At 48.3% G+C, this 27,500-nt stretch overlaps 1 protein-coding gene across 1 annotated transcript in view; it reads left to right on the plus strand.

The window, feature by feature from the left end:
• Positions 1–27,500, plus strand: part of INA (internexin neuronal intermediate filament protein alpha) — a 52,249-nt gene that overhangs the window by 23,687 nt on the left and 1,062 nt on the right. The window contains exons 2-3 of the mRNA XM_078772298.1: positions 23,311–23,435; positions 26,484–27,500. The exon at positions 26,484–27,500 is cut by the window's right edge and continues 1,062 nt beyond it. Coding sequence (XP_078628424.1) covers positions 23,311–23,435; positions 26,484–26,829 — 471 coding nt within the window. The 3' untranslated portion in view covers positions 26,830–27,500. The remainder of the gene's footprint in view (positions 1–23,310; positions 23,436–26,483) is intronic.

Raw genomic sequence — 27,500 nt, forward strand, 5'->3', positions numbered from 1 at the left:
TCCCCCCTCCCCCCCATTCCCCTCCCCCCTCCCCCTTCCTCCCTCCCACTCCCCCTCCCTTTCCCCCTTCCTTCTCCCTCCACCCTACCCTCTCCCCTTCCCCACTCCCCTTTCCCTTCCTCTCCCCCTCCCCTCCCTCCCCCTCATGCCCCTCCCTTTCCCCCCTACCCCTTCCTTTCTGCCCTACCCATTCCCCATCCCCATCCCTCTCCACCCTCCCCTCCCCCTCCCTTTCCCCCATGCTCCTCCCTTTCCCCCCTACCCCTTCCTTTCTGCCCTCCCCTCCCCCCTCCCTCGCCCCTCCCTCTCCCCTCCCCTCCCCCCTCCCTCTCCCCTCCCCTCCCCCCTCCCTCTCCCCTCCCCCCCTCTCCTCCCCTCCCCCCTGTTCCCCTCCCCTTCCCCCCCTTCCCCCGCCCGGCAATGCCGGGTACTTCTGCTAGTATATATATATATATATATATATACAGTATATATATATATATATATATTGTATGTATATATATATATATATATATATATATATATATATATATATTATATATATATATATTCATCTCCCGGTGCCCTCGCACAATTTCTGGGCCGCGACGTGTAGCTCTCCCAGCAGGTCTACCCACCTGCACACCTCCACCACTGCAGTTGCCTCCGAGCTTACCTGCTCCTTACCCTAACCTAACTACCTGGGGAAGGCCCTCTGGCGCTCTCCCTACCCGGGTCCGTCCTCCGGATCCTCGGGCCCCACTGACACTAACGGCTCCCAGAGCCCACCTGCGGCCTCACCTGGCCGACATCCTCACAGTGGTGGAGTGCCCAACCAACTACACACACTAACAGGCTACACACCCAGCCATTTCCACAACACTAATGCACCCATCCGCAATACCATTCTGCAACCGCACCACAAATGCCAATATCCAACCACAATTTACCTATACCCTCTACCTAACACTTACACTACCCGCCCCGGGTACTCGTGAAAGGGGTCCACTCTTCCCCCATCCACACCTTCGCACCATGCACACCACTCCGTACCACTTACTCCAACTCTCTCCACACCACTCATTCTCTGCTCCATATATTCCACACACCTGCACTTGCACACCTGTGCTCTCACACCTGGTGCCACCTGCACCCTTCTCTCCCCAAGCGCATTTGCGCTGATCCACAACACTCACTACTCATCCACTGCTCCACACACCTATCCAGTTCTCACACAGCATCATCTCATCTAACTACTCCCCTCTGAAACTTGCGCTTCCCAGTCGTCCCTTTAAACTATTGCGCTCCCACGTCATTATCATCCATACTAATCTACCTGCGTCCCCACTACAGGTATCAGTCACTAACTAAACCTTAACGTTACCTAATGTCATCTTCGCTAGATCCCTACAATATAACCTAACCCACCCGGGCTAGTTTCCACTGCCATACACCCCATAATCTATTGCGCATTTGCCCCACCATGGGAAGGGTGGCAGGGATGCCACCCTTACCCACCGGGCCCATCGCTCACTACCAATTTTGCACATCAAATTTCAACAAATCAAAAATTTGCCAATCACTACCCATCATCTGCCAATCATTACTGCCAATCCTTTGCCAATCATCAAATTTTGTTTTTTTTCTAATTTTGGGTCCAAAACACTAACCTCATCACACAGTCTACTCACTAATGCCTCTCGGTGCGCCAATTCCTGTCCAAAGCTCGGCTTCGTACAGCCAAGCCATGAATGCGGGTTGTTCTGTGCCAGCGGCTGGATGCGTCCGGCATTCGGTGCAGGGAAGGAGGTTTACCCGGGCCGAGATCCCACGCACCACCTCGGCGTGGAGCCATCCAATGTCCCGATCTCGACCTGCCGGCACGTCTCAATAGAAAGTGGTCGCCATGACGACCCTTCCTATCGGGCTGCCCGCTCCGCCTTGTGGAGCACGGACGCGGCCGTTCAAAGCGAGGCACAGCGTGGATCGCGTACGGCGAACCGCCGTGGTTCGAATCCCCGCTGGTCCTCGCGGCACGCGAAGCTGCCCGACGCGCACCGAGGGCCCGATTCGGCTATAAGTCGTTCTAACCTCTAACCCGGTTACCGTCGATGCTTTACCTGGATCCTTATACGCATACACTACCCCTTTCTTGCTCATACATGCAGCCGTTTCCATGCTCCTCGTCGTACCTTCTCTAACACACCCAGGTACCCTCATTCCACTCCCAGCCTTGGTCACACACCTGACCACCGAACACCTTGGCACACATTCGTCTCTCGCACACCTCACCAACACACCTCTTCGCGCCCCCTCCTCGGTCACCTCCTCTGTGACAATCACAGGTGTGCCCTCACTCGCACACCCAACCACGTGCCTCACTACCACTTCCAGCGTGCATTCCCACTCACGCTCTACCATTCCAGGTGCGCATCCTTTCTCACCTGTCACAACCAACTCACGCTCCGTGTCACTCTTACTACTCTCACCTCCACTCTTGACAACGCACTCACCCTTACTCCCGACAGCGCACTCTTTCCTCATGCACCTGTCCGTTACACACCTTTCTCGCGCACACTCTCCCGTCACACCCTCTGTAACACTCACCACAGGCGTGCATTCTTCTTTGCCTTTGACAGCGCACTCTTTCCCCATGCACCTGTCTGTCACACACCTTTCTCGCGCACACTCTTGCACACACTCTCCCGTCACACCCTCTGTAACACTTACCACACCGCGCTTCCATGTGCTCCCTCGCACACGCGCTACGACCGACTCACTCTCGCCAACACCCTCACTCCTTGGCACGCACTTTTTCCTCACACACCCCAGAGTCGGACTTTCTCGCACACCTCCTTTTTCGCACACCAGACCTGTCGCACACTTCACCAACGGCCTCTCACGAACACCCGGGTCCATCTCGACCCCCAAGCTCATTAAATCACCTGGCGCATCATATGCACGACCATATTGGTCACCACTTACACCGGGTCCTCTTTCTCTTCGCTTCTTCTCCATCACCTGCGAATCCCTCATCCGGTTAATGAGCACATCATCACGATCCGAACACAGACTTTGGACCAATTCTTTTACTTCCTCCTTTATCTCTTTCTTATCCCCTCTCTGTCGCTTCTTAATTTCGCTCACCCCTTCTTCCACTTCTTCTCATTTCTGCTTTACCTCTTTTATTTCCCGGTATGTCTCCTCAAGTTCGTCCTCTAAGGCTACCTTGACCGTTTCCATGTGCGTCCTCACCTGCCGGTCCTTCGTCTCCATTACCTCTGTCACCTCGTCCAACCTCGTTGTCAGTCCCTCACGTACCATCTGACATTCCCTCTTCGTCGCTATCAAGTCGTCTTTTAGTTCTTTCTGTGTCGCTTTTAACCCTCCTAATACCGCAGTGTTCCTTTGAACCTGCTCCGTTAGTCCTTTTTGTCCCTCCGTCAGCTGTTCCACCTCCTGCGTCAGGTCCTCTATGCCCCCTTGTAACTTTACAGTCCCCTTTCTCACCTCCTTCTCCATGTGCTCCTTACAGTGCCTCACCTCCTCGCGCACTCCTCCGACCTCCTCACTCACACCTCTTCTGATCTCCTCTCCCATCACTTGCATCTCCTGCCCAGATGCCACCCTCATCTGCTCCATTTCCTCCCTGTGAGCATCCAGTTTGGTTTCTACCCCCATTCTAACCCCCTCTATCTGCTGCCCCATTTGTTTAACTTCCCTTTCCGCTTGGTCCCTCATGTCCCTCAATTTGCCTTCCATCCTGTTTTCTAACCCCTCTAACCCATTTTTCACTCCCTCTATCTGATTCTCCTGGGCAGCCATTCTATTTTCTACCCCCGTTAACCCCTCCTGTATTTCCCCTAATCTATTGTCTAATTTCCCAAATTTCTTGTCTAATCCCTTAAAATTATTGTCTAACCCCTCACCGGTACCCCTCGCTTCGTCCCTCATTACCCCCATTTGGTTTCCCATACCCCCATTTGGCCCTCCAATCGCTCACTATCAGCCCTCATTCCCACAATTTGGTTTCCCAACCGCTCACCCAATCGCTCAATTTGGCTCCCCATACTCATCTGTACAGCTGCCTGTAGCTGCGCAATGAGGGCCTGCATGTCAATCGGCTGCATGTTAAAGCCTGTTGATACAGCGGGCTCGGCTACCGCGCGCTCGTGCGAGGCGCCATTTTGCGCGCCCGTAACCTCGTGCGCGACGACGCCATTTTGCGACCCTGCTACCCTCACTGCTTCGCTCTCCTCATGTCCCTCATTTTGGTCCTGGATCGACCCTGCCTCACTCTCCTCTACCGGAACCCAGCCGTCTTGGTCTGCCATAGCGCGACTTTCAAAATTCGGGTTTTTTTTTTTTTTTTGTAAAACACAATCAAATTTCGCCGTTATAATTTCGAGCGCGTGAAACGCGCTCCGGATCGAATCCCACTTCCCGACACCAAATGTTACAGACGCGGTTTTGGATGTTAGTTTACCGAGCGGTTTGGTATGACCGCGTCTGCACAGTTTACCCGATTCCACTCGAACGTTGGCCGAATCGCGCTATGCTAAATCAATTAAGGAAAGGACACAACGGCTGGGTTAAATGACACGACACCAGGGGTACAGTTCTCAAGACCTCCGGAGGAGGTTATAATATTTGTATGCAGAACGTTTTAGATTACACCGACAAGAGGTACAGCACAGTAAGGTGGGCACTTAATCACGGTCTTATCTTAGCCCTGACAGACCACAGATAAACGGGACAAGACTGACTCACACAGGGATTGATGGCAAGGAAGGGCAGAATCGATGGCTCAAGGTGCACCTTGGCTCAGGGACAGGATCCACACGGTCCGGTCCAGATATGCGGGGAGGTATCGTCGCGCTGGAGGTGGCGTCTGTTTCTCCTCAAGCTGGGGGCGCATCTGACGTCACCTCCGGTACGTGGCTGCGTATATCCAGCGGGGAGTGACACGCCCTCGGCTCGTTAGCTCCGCCCCAGATGGAATCGGCCCGCCGCTTCTTATTGGGTGCGGGGGGTTACCGGGCTCCGCCCTTGACGAGGAGCTGACAGTCAGCCCCTGAGTGGTAACCCCGTCGGAGCACATGGGCAATGGCGGCTAACCAAGCCGGAGTGAGGACGCACACTCCCCGTGCCGCGCCGCCCCCCTCTGTTGTTGTAGTTGTTGTTGTAGTTCCATGAGATGATGGGAGGATGCGGAGATGAGGTTGTGGGGAGGTATTGGGAGGTCCTAAACTCACTACTGGTGCCATACAATCACATTCTGGTGCAACGAAGAGTCAGAATTAATGGAAACGAGTCCTTAACTGACATAGACTAAGAATAACTAGCAAGATGTCCTATAGTTGTCTACGTGAGATGCGGTGAACCTGGGCACGACATTTAATGGGGGAAAAAGGGGAAGGTCGGTTCTACAGAGTGTTGTTTACAGACAATGGGACTAGGGAATGGGGGATTGGGGATAGTTGGGGAGTATTGGGGAAATAGGGGAATATTTACAAGCGGATATGGATGGGGGCCAAATCCCATATCCGCAACAATATATATATATATATATATATATATATATATATATATATATATATATATATACTGTATATATACACCCCGGCTCACCACACCTTTCGCACACCCCATTATCGCACACCCTGGCGCACACTTTCTCCACACTCCGTAACAGTCGCACACCTCGCTATAGGCCTTTCACGAACGCCCGGGTCCATTCCGACCCCCAAGCTCGTCGAACCTCCCCTCACACCAAACACATTTCCGCCATCATCGCCACTCACCTCGGAGCTTCTTCCTCCATGCTTCTCCTCCAACACCTGCAAACTTTTTATTTGGTCAGCAAGCACCTCATCACGATGTGAACACAGACCTTGTACATATTGTTACAGACGTGGCTTCGATGTTATTTACCGAGCGGTTTTGGTATGACCACGTCTGCACAAGTTACCCGATTATACCCGAACGTCGACTAATCGCGCTGCGCTAGGTCAATAAAGGCAATAAAGGAAAAGGACACACGGCTGGGTTTCAAATGACACGACACCCAGGGTTCAGTTCTCAAGACCTCCGGAGGAGATTATATTAAGGCGGAAGGTTAGATTACAAGGACGAGAGGTACAACATAGAAAGACAAGCACTTAGACACAATCTTATATTATTCCCAACAGACGACAGATAAACGGGACAAAGCTGACTCACACGGGGATTGATGGAAAGGACAGGCGGGTAGCGATGGCTCAAGGTGCACTCTTGGCTCAAGGACAGGGTCGACCCGGTCCGGTCTAGAGATGCGGGGAGGTCGCAGCGCTCGGATGGCGTCTTGTCTGCTCAAGCTGGGGGCGCATCTCACGTCACATCCGGCGCGGGGCCGCGTATATCCGGCGGGGAGTGACACGCCCTCGGCTCGTTAGCTCCGCCTCGTGGAATCGGCACGTTGCTTCTCATTGGGTGCGTGCGGGGGGGTTACCGGCTCCGCCCTTGACGAGGAGCTGACAAGGAGCCCCTTTGTGGTAACCCCGTGGAGCGCATGGTCTGGAGCGCATTGTCGATGGCGGCTAACCGAGCCGGTGGGAGGACGCACACTCCCCCCCGCGCAGCGCCGTGCCCCTCTGTTGTTGTAGACGGGGAAGAAGATGGGAGGAGGTATGGGAAAGGTCCTAAACTCACTACTGGTGCCATATAATCACATTCTGGTGCAACGAAGAGTCATAATTAATGGAAACGAGGCCTTAACTGACATAGACTAAGAATAACTAGCAAGATGTCCGAAAGTGGTCTACGTGTGGTGCGGTGGACCTGGGCACGACATTTAATGGGGGAAAAAGGGGAAGGTCGGCTCTACTGATTGTTGTTTACAGACAATGGGACTAGGGAATGGGGGATTGGGGATAGTTGGGGAGTATTGGGGAAAATAGGGGAATATTTACAAGCGGATATGGAGGCCAAATTCCATATTCGCAACATTGCACCCTTCTCTACCCTCGGGGCGTCCCGACCCGATAAATTTTTACCTACTTTAGTGTGGCACGCAATGTAGTTCCCTCTACTATTAACTCTACCCTGAGTGCGACAGTTTTACAGATATTCACGAATGAGTAAATATGTCCCCCTGCGACGTTGCACCCTTCTCCTCACAGAAACACACCCACAGGATAACCGAATCCGGAAAGAATTCTCAAACTAAACATACAGCCGGTAGGGAGCATTATTTACACAAGACTACGCTGATATTTACACTACGATCCAGGACCTGTTTTTGGAGGAACACATGCAGATGTTATGCATAGAGAGAGCACGCTTGCCAGCATCGATACACCAACCCACGAGTGCTCTGTGGCCGACGGCCTTTAATAACGTGCAGAGCACCCCTTCCAAGCATCAAGCACCACCCCATCACACAGTGAGCACCATCCGGTGCACCAATAAAGTGTTTATGACTCATTGTGTGGTGTCGCAGCCGGCCGATGTTCTGCCGCTGGTCTTGCCTTCGTGTGGTGCACTTGGCCTTCTTACTTCTTTTAAACAAATAAAGAAAGGCGCCAACCGCGTCTATTTCTATATTGTGGCCTTCAGTGGTGTCAACTGTTAGTGGTTCACCTGCATGGCATAGGTGCCACGTTGACCCATAGGTCCATCCACGGGTGGTGCTTGGCCGCAAAAGAGCTGCGGTCCATGGTGGGTGGCCACAAACATTGCGGTCCATATGGTGTATCGATCCAAGCAGCAAGCAGCGAAAGTGCAGGCCCACAACTGCGTAGCCAGCACCTCTCTCTCCTCTCTCTCTACCCCAAAGCCAGATCCTCGGAGGTGGGAGACAAAAGAAGCAGACAAGTGAGTAAGGTGGTAAGGGCGCAAAAGTGCACGCAATGCAAGGTAATGCACACTGGGGGCACATGGGAACCAGGTGAGACAGGTACGTTCCTATCGTACGCCCCCCCCCCCCCCCCACCAGGTAACCTACATGGCCCCTCCCTTACCCCTTACTGTATCCACAAAACACAACACTACCCATAAACATCTACTTTACAAATCAACAAACATCCCTACTGTCTTCCCCGTTCCTCCCATAAACCAAATTCGTCTTCTCTCCCTCCTAACCAATCAAATTTGCCATTTTCAACTCTCATCAAAATTTGCCATTTTCAACTCAACATCAAAATTTGCCATTACCAATTCATCATCAGTCCCTCCTAGGGAGGGAGAGATGGAATCACCCCAATGTCTCATCCACGTCGTGATGCGTCTCACAAATCCACAGCAATCTCATTTCCTGCTACAAACCAAGAAAACACAGGTGTGGAGTCATCATCATCACCTCAGGTAAGTGGCTGCGTATGGTGCGACAGGTTCATCAATCCTAACTATTTCCTAAGTGACTTTAACAACTTTACACTACCCGGGGTCTTTCTCCGGCCAAACCATTGGCCCTCTTACACTATGGGTTCTAAAAACCAATTCCCATTGGCCAAACTGTGGTGCTTTTCAATTTGGGGTCTCACTCCCCCGATTCATCTCCCGGTGCCCTCGCACAATTTCTGGGCTGTGGCGTGTACCTCTCCCAGTGGGTCTACCCACCTGCACACCTCCACCACTGCAGTTGCCACCCGAGCTTACCTAGCTCCTCACCCTAACCTAACTAACTGGGGCAGGCCCTCTGGCGCTCTCCCCACTCGGTGCCCTCTCTGGCACTGGGCTACCCGATCCACACCCGGGATCCTCAGGCACCCACTCACAACTACCGGCTCCCAGAGCCCACCTGCGGCCTCACCTGGCCGACATCCTCACAGTGGTGGAGTGCCCAACCAACTACACACACTAACAGGCTACACGCCCAGCCATTTCCACAACACTAATGCACCCATCCACAACACCATTCTGCAACCGCACCACAAATGCCAATATCCAACCACAATTTACCTGTACCCTCTACCTAACACTTACACTACCCGCCCCGGGTATCCGTGATGGGGGTCCACTCTTCCCCCATTCACACCTTCGCACCATGCACACCACTCCGTACCACTTACTCCAACTCTCTCCACACACCTGTACTTGCACACCTGTGCTCTCACACCTGGTGCCACCTGCACCCTTCTCTCCCCAAGCGCATTCGCGCTGATCCACAACACTCACTACTCATACACGGCTCCACACACCTGTCCAGTTGCACACCTGTGCAATCACACCTGTTCAATTCTCACACACACGGCATCATCTCAGCTAACTACTCCCTTCTGAAACTTGCGCTTCCCAGTCGTCCCTTTAAACTATTGCGCTCCCTCGTCATTATCATCCACACTAATCTACCTGCGTCCCCACTACAGGTATCAGTCACTACCTAACCTTATCGTCACCTAATGTCATCTTCGCTAGATCCCTACAATATAACCTAACCCACCCGGGCTAGTTTTCACTGCCATACACCCCATAATCTAGTGCTCCTTTGCCCCCACTTTCTGTGAGGGATGGTGGATTTGCCATCCCACCACATCGGGGGTCTCTCTCTACCGATTTTGCACATCAAATTTCAACAAATTAAAAATTTGGCCAATCACTGCCCATCATCTGCCAATCACTACTGCCAATCCTTTGCCAATCATCAAATTTTGTTTTTCTCTAATTTTGGGTCCAAAACACTAACCTCATCACCCAGTCGACTCACTAATACCTCTCGGTGCGCCAATTCACATCTACAGCTCGGCTTCGTAAAGCCAAGCCATGAATGCGGGTTGCTTGGTGCCAGCGGCTGGATACATCCCGCATTCGGTGCAGGGAAGGAGGTTTACCCGGGCCGAGATCCCACGCACCATCTCGGCACGGAGCCATCCCATGGCTCGATCTCGGCCTGCCGGAATGCCTCACCAAAGAGTGGTCGCCATGACGACCCTTTCTATCGGGCTGCCAGCTCCGCCTAGTGGAGCACGGACGCGGCCGTTCAAAGCGAGGCCCAGCACGCACCGAGGGCCCGCTTCGGCTAAAAGTCGCTCTAACCTCTAACCCGTTTAACGTCGATGCTTCACCTGGACGCTTACACCCCGCAGTCCGTTCCTTGCTCACACATCCAGCCGTGCCCATGCTCCTCGTACCTTTCCTTACACACCCAGGTACCCTCATTCCACTCACAGCCTTGGTCACACACCTGACCACCGAACACTTTGGCACACATTCGTTGGTAGCACACCTCACCAACACACTTCTTCGCACCCCCTCCTCTGTCACCTCCTCTGTGACAATCACAGGTGTGCTCTCATTCGCACACCCAACCACGTGCCTCACTACCAACTCCAGCGTGCATTCCCACTCACGCTCTACCATTCTAGGTGTGCATCCTTCCATCCCAGGTGTACATCCTCGCTCACCTGTCACAACCAACTCACTCTCCTTGTCACTCTCACTACTCTCACCTCCATTCTTGACAGCGCACTCACCCTTACTCTTGACAGCGCACTCTTTCCTCATGCACCTGTCCGTTACACACCTTTCTCGCGCACACTCTCCCGTCACACCCTCTGTAACACTCACCACACCACGCTTCCATGTGCTCCCTCGCACACGCGCTACGACCGACTCACTCTCGCCAGCACCCTCACTCCTTGGCAGACACTTTTTCCTCACACACCCCAGAGTCGGACTTTCTCGCACACCTCCTTTTTCGCACACCAGACCTGTCGCACACTTCACCAACGGCCTCTCACGAACACCCGGGTCTATCTCGACCCCCAAGCTTCTTAAATCCCCTGGCGCATCATACGCACAACCATATTGGTCACCACTTACACCGGGTCCTCTTCCTCTTCGCTTCTCCTCCATCACCTGCGAATCCCTCATCCGGTTACTGAGCACATCATCACGATCCAAACACAGACTTTGGACCAATTCTTTTATCTCCTCTTTTATCTCTTTCTTATCCCCTCTCCGTCGCTTCTTAATTTCGCTCATCCCTTCTTCCACTTCTTCTAATTTGTGCTTCACCTCTTTTATTCCCCGGTACGTCTCCTCAAGCTCATCCTCTAAGGCTACCTTGACCGTTTCCATGTGCGTCCTCACCTGCCGGTCCTTCGTCTCCATTACCTCTATCACCTCGTCCAGCCTCGTTGTCAGTCCCTCACGTACCATCTGACATTCCCTCTTTGTCGCTATCAAGTCGTTTTTTATGTCGTTTTGTGTCGCTTTTAAACCTCCTAATACCGCAGTGTTCCTTTGAACCTGCTCCACTAACTCCGTCTGTCCCACCGTCAGCTGCTCCACCTCCTGCGTCAGGTCCTCCATGCCCCCTTGTAACTTTACAGTCCCCTTTCTCACCTCCTTCTCCATGTGCTCCCTACAGTGCCTCACCTCCTCGCGCACTCCTCCGACCTCCTCTCACTCCTCTTCTGATCTGCTCTCCCATCACTTGCATCTCCTGCCCAGATGCCATCCTCATCTGCTCCATTTCCTCCCTGTGAGCATCCAGTTTGGTTTCTACCCCCATTCTGACCCCCTCTATCTGCTGCCCCATTTGGTTAACTTCCCTTTCCGCTTGGTCCCTCATGTCCCTCAATTTGCCTTCCATCCTGTTTTCTAACCCCTCTAACCCTTTTTACATCCCTTCCATTTGATTCTCTTGAGCGGCCATTCTGTTTTCTACCCCCGTTAACCCATGTTTCACTCCCTCTGTCTGATTCTCTTGAGCGGCCATTCTGTTTTCTACCCCCATTAACCCATTTCTCACCTCTTTTATCCCATTGTCTAACCCCTCAAAATTTTTGTCTACCTTCTCACCAGTACCCCTCGCTTCGTCCCTCATTACCCCCATTTCGTTTCCCATTTGTCCCATACTGCTTTTCAAACCTCTAATTTGGTCTCCCAATTGCTCACCCATTTGTTCCATAAGGGCCCTCATTTGCAACATAAAAAGGTTCGGATCCAGCAGGGGCGCTGCCACGGTCGCGGGCGCGGTGATCAGCGAGGCGCCATTTTGCGCTCCCGCAATGTCGGGCACAACGACGCTATTTTGTGCGTCTGCTACTCTCGCTGCTTCGCTCTCCTCCTGTCCCTCATGTCCCTCAATTTGGTCCTGGACCGACCCTGCCTCACTCTCCCCTAGCGGACCCCAGCTGTCTTGGTCTGCCATAGCGCGACTTTCAAAATTCGGGTTTTTATACAACAAAACAAATTTCGGCCGTTATAATTTCGTCGAGCGCAGTAAACGCGCTCTGAATCGATTCTCCCTCCCTGGTTTGGGCCTAACAACGCGCGGGAAACGCGCTCTGAATCGATTCTAATTGTTACAAATTTGGGCCTAATAAATTTAGTCCCGGGTTCGAATTCCACTCCTCGACACCAATTGTTACGGACGTGGCTTGGATGTTATTTACCGAGCGGTTTTGGTATGACCACGTCTGCACAAGTTACCCGATTATACCCGAACGTCGACTAATCGCGCTGCGCTAGGTCAATAAAGGCAATAAAGGAAAAGGACACACGGCTGGGTTTCAAATGACACGACACCCAGGGTTCAGTTCTCAAGACCTCCGGAGGAGATTATATTAAGGCGGAAGGTTAGATTACAAGGACGAGAGGTACAACATAGAAAGACAAGCACTTAGACACAATCTTATATTATTCCCAACAGACGACAGATAAACGGGACAAAGCTGACTCACACGGGGATTGATGGAAAGGACAGGCGGGTAGCGATGGCTCAAGGTGCACTCTTGGCTCAAGGACAGGGTCGACCCGGTCCGGTCTAGAGATGCGGGGAGGTCGCAGCGCTCGGATGGCGTCTTGTCTGCTCAAGCTGGGGGCGCATCTCACGTCACATCCGGCGCGGGGCCGCGTATATCCGGCGGGGAGTGACACGCCCTCGGCTCGTTAGCTCCGCCTCGTGGAATCGGCACGTTGCTTCTCATTGGGTGCGTGCGGGGGGGTTACCGGCTCCGCCCTTGACGAGGAGCTGACAAGGAGCCCCTTTGTGGTAACCCCGTGGAGCGCATGGTCTGGAGCGCGTTGTCTGGAGCGCATTGTCGATGGCGGCTAACCGAGCCGGTGGGAGGACGCACACTCCCCCCCGCGCAGCGCTGTGCCCCTCTGTTGTTGTAGACGGGGAAGAAGATGGGAGGAGGTATGGGAAAGGTCCTAAACTCACTACTGGTGCCATATAATCACATTCTGGTGCAACGAAGAGTCATAATTAATGGAAACGAGGCCTTAACTGACATAGACTAAGAATAACTAGCAAGATGTCCGAAAGTGGTCTACGTGTGGTGCGGTGGACCTGGGCACGACATTTAATGGGGGAAAAAGGGGAAGGTCGGCTCTACTGATTGTTGTTTACAGACAATGGGACTAGGGAATGGGGGATTGGGGATAGTTGGGGAGTATTGGGGAAAATAGGGGAATATTTACAAGCGGATATGGAGGCCAAATTCCATATTCGCAACAATATAAAGGAGGAGGTGATGGAATTTTATTTTTAGTCTCCTTCTGTCTCTTCTTAATTTCGCTCATCCCTTCTTCTACTTCCTCCAACTTCTGTTTCACCCCTTCTATCTCCCGGTGCGCCCCCGCAATCTCCCCTTCTAAGACTACCCTGGTCATCTCTACATGGGTCCTGATCTCTCGTTCCCTCGTTCCCAGCATCTCTACCACGTCGTCCATCCTCTTTGTCAGTCCCTCGTGCACCATTTGACACTCCTTCTTTGTCGCTATCACTTCCCGCCTTGTTTCTTTTTGTGCTGCTTTCAGCCCCCCTATTATGTCGGTATTCTTCCCCACTTGCTCCCATAATTCCTGTTGTCCTACCGTCAGTTTTTCTACCTCCCGAGTCAATTCCTCTATACCCCCCTGTAATTTACCCGTACTTTGCCTCAACTCTCTCCCCACGCGCTCCTCGCACCGCTTCACCTCGTCACGTACCACTGCTACTTCCTCGCTCAACCTGCGCCCAATGTCCTCCCCCATTTTTTAAATTTCTTTCTTCGACGCTGCTCTCATTCTTTCCATTTCACACCTGGATTCTTTTATTTCGTCACTCAATTTTTCCATTTGACCACCCATTTTGTTTTCCAACCCCTTTTTCATTTCTTCCAATTCCCGGGTGGATTTGTCCCCCATTTCTTTCAATTCCCGGGTGGATTTGTCCCCGATTTCTTTCAATTCCCGGGTGGATTTGTCCCCCTCCATTTTTATGGATGCCTGTATTTGAGCCATAAATAATTGCATGTACCTTGGCACCGCGGGCTCGGCTTCCGCCGCCACGTGCGAGGCGCCGCCATTTCCTTCGCCAACTGCCGCACCCTCATCTACTTTCCCTTCGTCAACCAACTCCTGTTGGTCCTGGGTCATTAATTCCTCTTCTTCTACCCCCACTGGCATTTGACCGTCTGGGCCAGCCATGGTACGAATATAAATTTGGTTTTAATACTAAAATTCGTACACTCGTAATTTCGAGTGCGTGAAGCGCACTCTAGGTCCAATTATACCACTCCTAGACACCAATTTGTTGTGGCCAATTTGTACAAATTGGTGTCCAAAATTTTTTTTTTTTAGGGTTCAAATCCCACTCCTGACTACCAATTTGTTGCGGATCTCCCGAAGCCCTTTCCAGTTACAACGTTTATCGGACAGTTCCAGTAAACCACTTTTTCCCCCCTGGGTCTTCGTGTCCACGAGGCCGAATCGCCACTTCCGCAGCAAGCGTGAAAAAGGGTATCGGGTCGACGTCGCACGTACCTTTAACCTACGCTGCCACGAAAGCGGGGACCGGACCTCACACGAGCCACACTTAATCGAGGACGCCCGAGCGGTATGCGTATCACGTATCACGTGACTCGTGCCGTTACTTTTATGGAACCTGATTCGAGCGGTTCTAGTCGTACCATGCGAGGCCAATGGATGGATGGAAGGGACGGGAATGGTCAAATAAGAGGAATAACACAATTTATTTACAATATATAATAATCAGGATGAAGGAAAGGGGACACAGAGCAGAAGCTTAACAATGTTAACTTATGCCCAGACACAGGGCCCACTCACGCACACGGGGAGAAGAAGAGAAGAAGTTCGCGCGCCAAACGCGCCTGGTGTCATCCACTCCAGACAGCTCGCTCAGCGTGGCCTTCTGGCGGTCACGGCATGTATGCAGGAGAAGGCAGGCAGGGATAAGTTCGCGCGTCGTTGCCCGGAAAGGTCATCTTCTCGAGCGCGTGATTAATACGGGGCAGGGACAGAAATACAAGTTTGTGTGGTAAGGGTGCCCGGAGGGCGTGAATGGTGTTGGTGTCCTGTTTTCTGAGGAGTTTGTGGACAGTGTGGTGAGTGTGGTGAGTGTGACGAGAGTGAGTGATAGGTTGATGATGGTGAAAATGATGATTGGAAAGCTCTTGGTGAACGTCATCTCGGGATATGCTCCGCAGGTTGGTCGGAGCGATGAAGAGAAGGACAAGTTCTGGTGTGCGATAGAGAAGCTGATGGAAAACGTGAAAGATGAGGAAGTTGTTGTGGTAGGAGGAGACCTAAATGGACATGTGGGAAGGAGTATGGACAGTTTTGAGGGAGTTCATGGGGGTTACGGATATGGTGTGAGAAATGGATAAGGTGAAAGGATTTTGGAGTTTGCTGATGGAGCTGATTTGTAATACTCAGTTCCAGAAAGAGGATAATAAGCTTGTTACATACACGTCAGGTGGGTCGACGACAACCGTTGACTACCTGCTTGTGTGTAGGCGAGATAGGGGGCACCTCTGGGACACAAAGGTGATCCCAGGTGAGGAGGCTTTTTCACAGCACCACTTGGTTGTCTGCGACATAAGGGTGAAAGGTGCGAGGAGAGCTCGGCGGGTGAAGTACCAACCGAGAATGAAGGTGTGGAGGTTGAAAGAGGTGACAGTGAGGGAGGCATTAAAAGAGAGGCTGAGTCGTGAGTGTGGTAGAGGATGATGTGGTTGAGCTTGAAAGTGGTTGGATGTCAATGAAAGATAGTCTGTTGGGAGCCGTTGGGGAGGTATGTGGATGGACAAAAGGACCTTTGTCCAAAAGGACAAAGGCACTCGGAAACATGGTGGTGGGATGATGAAGTTGGAAAGAAGATTGACGAGAAGAGGAAGAAGTTCAAGGAGTGGCAGAAGGCAAAGGGTATGGGGGCAGAAAAGGCAGAGCATGAAAGTTATAAGGCAGCCAAGAAGGCTGCAAAGAAAGAGGTAGCAAAGGCGCAGGAGGCATGTAGGAAAATGTTCGGAGAACGCTTGGATTTGGAAGAGGGTCAAAGAGCGGTTTTCAGGATTGCAAAGCAGATAGCGAAAAAGGTGTGATGTGATGGGGGTGAGTTGCTTGAAGGATGAAGTGGGACAAATCGTTGTTGACCCAGATGGAATTAAAGGAAGATGGAAGAGATATATGGAAATACTGTTGAAGGCAGAGAATGAATGGGATGGCAACATAGAGAGTAACCCAGTTTTAGGACCGGCAGAGAAGATAACCGAGAAGGAAGTTGAGGAAGCGATAAAAGCAATGAAGAGTAGAAAAGCGGGAGGGCCGACGGGAGTTGTGGGAGATATTGTCGTGCGACTCCGGTTAACACCAGAGATAGGCCAAAACGGATTTAATGGAGGCGACGACCGAACACGGATTTGACTATCAAACGCGGGAGGAAGAAGGAAAATGGAAGGCAGCGCAAGCGCTTACCTTCAACGAACCCACGGCACCTTCGATCCTGCAGGGAAATTAATTCAACGGGGCACAGGTTTAACAGGGGATGGAAAATAATACAAGGGTTTATTGCAAAGAAACGTAGGGACAGGAAAACGCGATATTATATAAAGTTCCGAGATTGGGATCCCACACACTGACGTCAAATAGACGGGGGAAGTGAACAACCAAAATAACACGTCCGTTATGTAATTGGGTATGTGGAGCTCGGTCTTATCTGTCTTGTCTTCAATCTCCAGCGTGGAGGAATCCTCCGCCCGCCTCGCACGTGTCGCTAGGCCCGTTCACAACACCGAGCCTCGCTCCCTCACAAGCACCACTCCAAGCACCACGAGGTCGATCTTCACACACGATCGATAAGCCAACTCTCAAGCCAACTCAACCAGGGCCAAGACTGCGAGCCAACGCAACCAGGGACAGGACTCTCTCCACTCGAGACCACACCGGGACTGCCAGGGCCAGGAATCTGCACGCAGAGTTCCGCGCGCTCTTTTTATAACCTCTGGCGGTGACGTCAGCCTCGGTGCGGCACCCAACCAGAGCCTCGTAACTTCCCACCCTTTATCGACCCGCTTCTCGCCTTCCGCGTCCATTCGTGCCTTCCGCGTCCATTCGCGCCATCCGATCACAGCCCTCCTGGGTGTGGTATAACACGTAGCGTGTAGCGTGATCATAGCTCGTAGGTGCAGCTGGCCGCGGTCCATCCGGCGGCGCCCCGAGCCCCCCCCTCCCCCCCTTGCCTGTCCGTCTTCCAAAGTCATGTCAGGGAAGGGATTTATTTAATGTGCGCTCGGGACCTAACTATGTGTCTACAGGTGTGCATTGCCATAAGGGAAAAAGGTTTGGCTACCAGGTGTGGGGACACAGGGGCATTATTCTTAATCCCTAACTCTATCACACGAACATCCTGGTATGTCCACAGGCACACATCTTAATCGACAAATTGCCTAAACACACAGAACTTATTACAGGTCAGATTCCTTACCACGACAGACGAATACCTACCGACACAGATCTATCTGGCTCTAAATATTGCTACCCTACCGACATAACAATATGTTGAAGGCAGCGGGAAATTGGGGTGTGAAGAGAATGACAGATTTCTGCAATCTGGTGGTGAAAGAAGGCTGCATTCCAGTGGATTGGGAACTGAGTACCCTCGTCCCTCTATACAAGGGGAAAGGTGACCCTCTGGACTGTGGCTCGTATCGAGCGATAAAGTTATTGGAGCATGGAATGAAGGTATTGGAAAGGGTGTTGGAGAGGAGGATAAGGAAGAAAGTGAAGATTGACAAAATGCAGTTTGGATTTATGCCAGGAAGAGGAACTACAGACGTGCTTTTTATTGCGAGGCAGTTGCAGGAGAAGTACATAGAGAAGAGGAAGAAGTTGTTTCTTGGGTTTGTTGATCTGGAGAAAGCATTCGATAGGGTTCCACGTGAAGTAGTGACATGGGCATTGAGGAAGTTAGGAGTGGAGGAATGGTTGATCAGAGTAGTGATGGCAATGTACAAAAGAGCGCGCACAGCTGTAAGGACGAATGACGGGAACAGTGGTGAGTTTGAGGTGAAGGTGGGAGTGCATCAGGGGTCGGTACTAAGTCCACTACTATTTGTAGCTGTGATGGAGGTGCTGGCTCGGAATGTAAAGGAGGGTTTACCGTGGGAGTTGTTGTATGCAGATGATCTGGTGTTGATTGCAGAAAGTATGGATGGACTGATGGAGAAGATGAACAAGTGGAAGGAATGTATGGAGACAAAAGGTCTGAAGGTGAATATCGGAAAAACGAAGGTGATGGCAAGTGGTAAAGCATGTGGTGAGGTGGAAAGAGCTGGGAAGTGGCCGTGTGCTGTGTGCTGTGTGCAGGAAGGGTGTCGGAATGAATTCCATTCAATGTACAATGTGCGCTGAGTGGGTTCATCAAAAATGTAGTGGTTTAAGAGGGTCATTAACCAGTGTGGCAGCTACATTCAAGTGTAAGGTGTGCACAGAGGGAGCTGCAGATGGAGGAAATGTTGAGTTGGATCTTGGAGACGGCGTGAAGCTGGAAGGTGTGAAAACATTTTGTTACCTAGGAGACATGCTGAATGGAGAAGGTGGATCAGACTCGGCAACGGTTGCTAGAGTGAGATGTGCATTTAAGAAGTTTCGGGAACTGAGTGGCGTGCTGACGAGGAAGGGAGTGTCGTTGAAGCTGAAGGGAAAGGTGTATGCTGCATGTGTGAGAAGTGTTATGATTTATGGGAGCGAGACATGGGTCATGAACGTAGAGCAGCAACGAAGGCTGGAAAGGGTGGAAATGTGAATGGTTCGGTGGATGTGCGGAGTATCGTTGAGAGAGAGGAAGCCAAATGATGAATTGTGAAAGATGATGGGAATAGAGCCTGTGATGGATGCTGTGAAGAGAAACAGTTTGAGATGGTTTGGTCATGTGTTGAGGAAGGATGAAAGTGACTGGTTGAGAAGAGTGATGGAAATGAATGTAGAAGGAAGTAGAGGACGGGGAAGACCGAGAAAGACTTGGCTAAAGATGGTGGAAGAAGAAATGCGGGCAAGGGGGTTAACAAGGGGAGATGCAGAAAATATGGCAAAATGGAGAAGATCGTCATAGGGACCGCAAGTCTAACCCCCGCTCTTGCAGGGAAAATGGCCTTAAAATGCCTGTTGTTGTTGTTGTATGTATGTGTATATATGTATGTGTGTATATATATATATATATATATATATATATATATATATATATATATATATATATATATATATATATATGTATATATATGTATATGTATATATATGTATGTATGTATATGTATATATATGTATGTATGTATATGTATATATATGTATGTATGTATATGTATATATATGTATGTATGTATATGTATATATATGTATGTATGTATATATATATATATGTGTATATGTATGTATGTATATATATATATATATATATATATGTGTATATGTATGTATGTATATATATATATATGTGTATATGTATGTATGTATATATATATATATGTGTATATGTATGTATGTATGTATATATATATATATATGTGTATATGTATGTATGTATATATATATATATATGTATGTATGTATATATATATATATATGTGTATATGTATGTATGTATATATATATATATATGTGTATATGTATGTATGTATATATATATATATATGTGTATATGTATGTATGTATATATATATATATGTGTATATGTATGTATGTATATATATATATATGTGTATATGTATGTATGTATATATATATATATGTGTATATGTATGTATGTATATATATATATATGTGTATATGTATGTATGTATATATATATATATGTGTATATGTATGTATGTATATATATATATATGTGTATATGTATGTATGTATATATATATATGTGTATATGTATGTATGTATATATATATATTGTTACTGATCGCGGATTAAGATGTTAGTTACCGAGCGGTTTGGTATTGCCGCGACCGTTACAGGATCCCTGACTCACCCGATTCACCCAGAACTTTGGCCGTATCGCACCACAGCTGCTCAATGAGGGAAAAGACAAAAACGACGCAATGCAAGAGGAAAAGGAATAAAACGAGAAGACGTACAGACGAGTAATGGGGTTTATTATTTACACACACAAGCAAAAAGGAGCAATCAAGGTTTATTTACAACACATAAGACGCAGGTGACACAGTGCAAATTTTAGCTTACCTACAGACTTAATTAAATACCCAGGGACAGAACAAACAAAACAAACTCACGTATACAAGAAGGATGGAATGGAATGAATGTTGGAAGGAGGAATGGGAAGGTTCAGCTGGGGCAGATGGTTCGGGCTTGATCCCGCACGGGACGTCGGCTGGACCTCGACGGCCACCGATGCCACCGCTATTTGGTCCCCGCGGGGTAACGGGTTGAAGCTGCCTGGTGGAGTCAACGCTGCCTCTCTGGCTCAGCTCAGGGCGCGTCTGCCGTCTCTGGCGCAACTGCTGGTAATGGCCCTTGGCACCTTCTCTCTCTTGGCCCTGGTGTCTCCTCACCATTGACAACTCAACGCGACCAACGCAACCACTGACCCCTCGACGCCACCACTTCTCACCACCGACTTCTTACCACCGCAACCAACGCAACCACTGACCCTCCTCTGGCAACCGACTCAGACCAACTCACTACTCACTTCCGTTTGCGCCTTTTATAGCGCCTCCAGCGATTACGCCGCCGGCGTTTTGGACACGCCCATCGGGGTGCTCACCTCGGCCCTGGTTGGTCGCGCGACCCTCGGGCTCCGCCCTGGATGACGACGGGCGGGCACGCCTCTCCTCCCCTCTGACGAGGTGGAGATACGCCTTTCTTCTCCGACTCAAGCACATGGTCAATGGCGGTTATTGGAGGGGAGGTGATTGGGAATCGAGGGCTCAGCAATGACGAGAGGGGATGTAATATGGAAATGGAGGTTTTGGGGATGGGAAGGAAAGGGAGATTTTGGGGATGGGAAGGAAAGGGGATCTGTTCTCTTTCACTGGTGCAATGGAGTATTTCAATTAATGGAAGACACAGCCTTACACTAATACACATAATAAGGATATAACTGTCAAAAAAGATATATCGTGTCCTGCATGTATGTTTTATGGACTAACTACGGGAACGCCCTTTGACCTTTATACAACCACAAACGGAGGGAGGAGGGGTGATATTTTACAACAACCTTTTACAACAACATTTTACCACAACAATAAAAAAAAAAAACATTCTCATATCCACAACAATATACAGTGGTACCTCGGCTTACGAGTGCCCCAACGTACGAGTTTTTCGGGATACGAGCCGTCGCTCGGGCGGTTTGTTGCTTTGGGATACGAGCCGAGATCCGATGTACGAGCTCAAAAAATTTATTTTTTTGAATTTTCCGGTTGTGGCTTCCGGTTCCGGTCACGCGGTTATCTTGCCGTGAAAGCATCTCTGCTTGGATATAAAACACGCAATCGTCGAAATACATGAGCGAGGAATCTCCTTGCTCCAGCCGGTGACGTCATCGGCGGGGATCCCCGCCTCCAGAGTGGCTGGTCACGTGACCGCCAAAGCGTGTCGCGCGTGCGGGTATAATGAGCTACACCTGTGGATCACGTGACCACGGAAGCACGCCTCGCTTGAGAGGCATGGCTTTCGGTTTGCGTTTTGCTTTATAAGGCGCGATAAATGGGCTTTTGAGTGTTAGCGGTTCATGGCGTTGACGGTTCATGGCGGTTCATGGCGGTTGACGGTTCATGACGGTTCATGACGGTTCATGGCGTTGACGGTCAAAAACCCATTACATCAATTTTACCAGGCACTGTACAGTAAGTACAGTGGACACCAAATGCACGGTGGAAGGCTAGAAGTAGAAGATCGTCCAAGACAAGTGAGAATAAGCCATACTTTGGAGGAGATGACGTCATTCGCTGGTCCGATAACCAAAGATGTGGTATAAAAAACCAGGTGAGCTAACAATGCAGCAATGAAGGAATTCGGCCAAGGCACCGGCACACAACGACCTACCTACATCGAAAGACTCAATGCCAATGGTGACAGAAGCCAAGACGGCCGGCTTAAACACCGCCGAAAGACCACGGTGTACCAACTTACGATGCAGAACATCTTGCACTTAATATGATGACAACAGGTGCCATCCTCTGACGTACCATTACAGGTACAGGTACAGTACACGTGAGCACAGAGCAAAAGTTCACTGAAACCGAGATTAAGAAAAAAGAAAAAACACCTCGTGGTCCGTGCTCGATATCCGAGTTTCAATCTTTTCAAACACATGATGCTCTCGGTCACGGTATCTCCTGCGAGCTGCTTCTCCTTCAACCACACAAACAACAACTTCTCCATATCTTCATGGATAGAGGTCTGGAGCTTTGAAATAATCGTAACGCCCTTGGCTGGCGTTATAGCCTTTATGGACTCCTTCTGCTTCAAAATCGTACATATCGTAGAAGGAGTACGATCGTACTGCCTCGCCAAGTCGACAACACGCACACCTCACCTGGCATGCTCTTCTCCTCTGCTTAATAAAACCAGTTTATTTCTTTACATTCTCTTGTATTATGTACAGTATATACGAGGTCGTGCTTGTTTATACATTATTTGTTATTTATAAAGTACATTTTTGTTATTTAAAAGCACCTAACAAAAAAAATTGGTGTTTTTTTTTTGAGGCTGGAACGGATTAATAGCATTTCAATGCATTTGAATGGGAAAATTTGCTTTGACTTACGAGCGATTTGGCTTACGAGCTCCGTCACGGAACGGATTAAACTCGTAAGCCGAGGTACCACTGTATATGTGTATATGTATGTATGTATATATATATATATATGTATATATGTATATGTATGTATGTATATATATATGTATATATGTATATGTATGTATGTATGTATATATATATATATATATATATATATATATATATATATATATATACACACACACTATGTGTGTGAATGCCATTCAGGCCCACACAAAGGATTGCTAAAGGACGAGATGTGCACCATTGTTCTCTGCAGTGTGATAGGCCAAGTGGCCTCTTACTGTTTGCGTGTATGGCACTGTATGCAGGATGCAATCGACCAGCTGGAAGATGAAATCAGAAACACAAAAACAGAGATGTCTCGTCATTTACGGGAGTACCAGGACCTTCTAAACGTGAAAATGGCACTGGATATTGAAATAGCCGCATATAGGTAAGGCTTTGGAAAATAAGACTGATAGTCTAACGATGGTGTAGCTGGGCTTGTTTGATACTTTACTTGAAGAGGATAGTATGACCTGGATGGGGATAGCAGTTAACAACTAATGTAAGTATTATTTTTTTTTGACTTCAGGCATGGACAGCCGGTTGGTAAATGACTTGGTTAAAAAAATGGGAAATGGCAATATGTATGTGTGTATGTTCCAAAAAAATAATGAACCAATAAATTCCACAATCCTGTGCCACTTTCAATCGGACATCAGGCATTGACAGCACGTTCGTGATCATTTCATTCCAAACAGCATCATTCATAATTCTAATCACAAATTAATACTACAGTATTAATATATCAAAATATAATGTTAAGTCACGATTGTATTGAGATATCAAACCAGTGAAGCGTCATCGTCTGTTCACTTCCGGATTCGGGAGCAAGGCCCATGTCGATCGCATTTCAAAATCATCATTGTATTGAGGAAATTCAGAAACCTAGACACTCGCTGAGGCCCCAAAACGTTCCACAGAAGGTTATTATATTTCCTTTTAGTAAAATATGTGACTGTAATGGTTACTAAATGTTACCCCTGTCATGTAACCAGATCCTCAGCTCTGATTGGTGTTTGCATGTGGGGGACATACGGACAGACAAACGCTGTTCTAGACAGCATTGGCCTACTGTCTACGCCGGAAAAATCACGAACTGTGCCTAAATGAAAGTATCCGTAAATAAAAGTTGGCTTGTGGAGCCTCACTCCCTTGACCAAGAGAAGAGGAGAGAGTGGTGGCATCACATGACTAGAATTTGACATTTCCTCATCAAAAGCATCACATGACTAGAAACAGCCATACATGTGTTTCGTGTAATAAATGTGCACGAATGGACAGGTAGACGTTGCAAGTACTTGTAAGGTTCAAGGCTACTATGATGCAATATATATATATATATATATATATATATATATATATATATATATATACACACGTTTTTTATTTATTTATTACCATGCTCTTTACAGAGCATTGGTGGAGCCGAAGCAGTTTCTTGGCAAGGGTTATAATAGGTGGTATGCCATTGCCTTCCCAGCATTGTTTGTCCAAGCTCTATCCTTTTAAATGCTGAGCATCAAGCAAGGAAGCATTACGTACCATTTTAAAGTCTTTGGTATGATTTGGATGGAGTTTAAACCACTGACCGACTCAGAGCAGATGCTTTAACAATTACGCCACCAAGTCTGGTCAATATATGGTATATTATCATATATATATATATATATGGTCAAACACTAACAACTCAGTCTGTAAGGAAAATCCTCATATAACCCCATATTAAATGCTGTGGAATTCCTACGTTTAATGTCTCTGAAACCTGTAAAAGTAATGGAGTGGTCGTGATGGTTTGCAATGAGAAAATGGCAGGGTCATTACTGGCATAGAACCCAGACAATGATAGGTTGATGTCAGTGAGGTTGAAAGGACATCTGGTGAACACCATCATTCAGATATATGCTCCAACTTCTGCAGCAGATGAAGAAAATGTGGAGGAGTTTCATGAAAAGTTTCAGCAACTGGTAGAATAGGAGATGTTTTAATTATTATTGAACACAGGAATATAAACATAGGTAGAATAAACCAAATATCATTTGTGTCAAGTTTGGTCACAATCCCTTCAGCGGTTTCGGAGAAGAAGTTTCAAGTGTTTACGGACACGTGATGATCACGCCATGGACGTTCCTAATCTGGGGCACCAAGATCTTTCCATATGCATCGTCTTGTTCATTGCTTGACATCACTCACTGTAATTGCTTTGAAATTTTATTTTTGTCGAGGTGACTTTATTGACTTTTTTTTTTAAAATTCATAATTGTGTCCAAGCATATCACAATTAGCTATGTTACATCTTTAAACACTCGCTTATGGATATTGAAAGATGACGGGAGGACTTTCCACTTTGGGCGAAGAAACAGATAACACCACAACTATACTGCTACAGTCTAAACAGTAACAGAGTAGGATTAGTTGATGTGTCCCATTTAATTCCTTCGACAAGTGTCCCCAACCTTCGTCTTGGTCACACCTAGATTAAGATGTTTGAAAAAGCTTTGATAAATCACTTCATTCTTCCTTAGAGAAGCACTTAGTCAGGTTCACTATGTTAACAAATATAATTTCGTTCAAAATTGTGGGAGATTAGCAAACCTGTACATTTTTGGAATCACCAGAGCATGGAGAATCCGAAAATCAATGTTGGCATTTGCACAGACACCTGCATGGCCGCCATTTTGGATTTTCAAAATGGCCGCCATAAAATACATATTTTGTGCTATCTCGGCTTCTAGTCAACCTAGAGACTTAATTAAATATGCTAATCCTATGTTTTCTGGGTCAAGGAATCCAATAAAGGCCTCAAAATAGTGCTCAGGATTATAGAAAAGCAACAAACAAAGGTAATTGAAAACCATTGTCTTTATATTTGTGATATAACTGTATTACATAATACATGATATTGCAAGTCCTTTGAAGTTATAGGTATGGCTTTATAAAGCAAGAAAGCAGCCTTGTTAGTATCGGATTGAACTATTAGTCCTATACACAGGATCTACTAGGTCTATACCGTTCAGGAATATGCTTTTACAGATCTTCATCACTGTCCTGAGTGTCAGAAGTGGAAACTCCTAAAAGTGAAGCAAGTGTTAGGATTAGAAGTCTAATGATCCCACCAATGGTTTTCATGACCCAGAAAACATAGGATTAGCATATTTAAATAAGATTCTCGGTTGACTAGAAGCCGAGATAGCGCAAATTATGTATTTTATGGTGGCCATTTTGAAAATCCAAAATGGCGGCCAGGCAGGTGTCTACGCAAATGCGAACATTAATTTTTGGATTCCTCATGCTCTGAATATTCCAAAAATGTATAGTTTTGCTGATCTCCAAAAATTTTGAACGAAACAAACATAGTGAACCTGACTAACTTGTTCCAGCAGGTGCATTACACCTTTTAAGTGGCAAACCAGTTCGTGTTTTTGTCCGGTGCAAACAGGAAACTACTTGAAAGTGAGGAGACACGGATTGTCGGAAGCAGCGGCCACATGGGCGGCGGAGGGAGCGGTAGCGGTGGCAGCTCGATACAGATGCAGACGTACAGCGCCCGCTCACTCCTACCGCAAACTCTGTTGCTGCACCGCAAGCTCGACGACAAGGACAACGGGAAGAAGGGAATGCAGAGCGGCAAGTCGAGTGTGGCCAACAAAAAGAGCAGCGGTTACCAGGTAGTGGAGGAGACCGTGATCACCACGAAGAAGTCTGAGAAATCAGCCGATTTGGAGAGAGCACATAATGAAGCCAAAGCTGCTGAAAATAAGGAGGATGAAAAGCAGAACAAATAGAACCATTATCTTACAAAAAGCCTTTTTCTGATACCACTCGAACATTTCAATATCACTGTTTCTCTCGGTTGAGAGAGGCTTTCAACACCGCAAATTCACTTGGCTTCAACACGTGATCTCAATGCGGACGTTTTGGCTGTAATGTCCCCCAGCCCTATTGACTTCACGACATGGTTACCGCAAGGAATTCTGGGGGAAAACAAGGGTTTGATCTGGGGGAAAACATTGAGATTTGTTTCCAGATGCTCTTTATCATACTCACTGATCAGGAGGTGCCAATGTATTTACACTCCGTGTTAAGCTCACCCATAACCACCGCCTCTTAGGATTGGTTGGTAACAGATTAAAACGCAACGTGGGATTTGCAATGCAGTTTACTTTGGGCATGTTTTCAAGGAGTAAATATTGTTGTGAAATTAATATGGCGAATTAAACACCCAATTATTTTCCCCCAGAATTCATTGCGGTAATTATGTCTGACCTTTCCCCAGAATTCCTTGTGGTAAGCATCAATAAGGGATTGGCCCATCAAGTGTCAGCTTTACAAACCAACATCTTTAGTTCGTGCTGCTCTCTGATGAAATCACATTTACACAGTGTGCAAGAAAAAAAAGAAATGTTGTCCAGCATGAAATACTATGTATATACATGTACACTATTTGTTTTGCATG

The sequence above is a fragment of the Myxine glutinosa genome, chromosome 2 (genome assembly GCF_964187855.1).
Source record: "Myxine glutinosa chromosome 2, kmMyxGlut1.1, whole genome shotgun sequence".
Taxonomy (NCBI): domain Eukaryota; kingdom Metazoa; phylum Chordata; class Myxini; order Myxiniformes; family Myxinidae; genus Myxine; species Myxine glutinosa.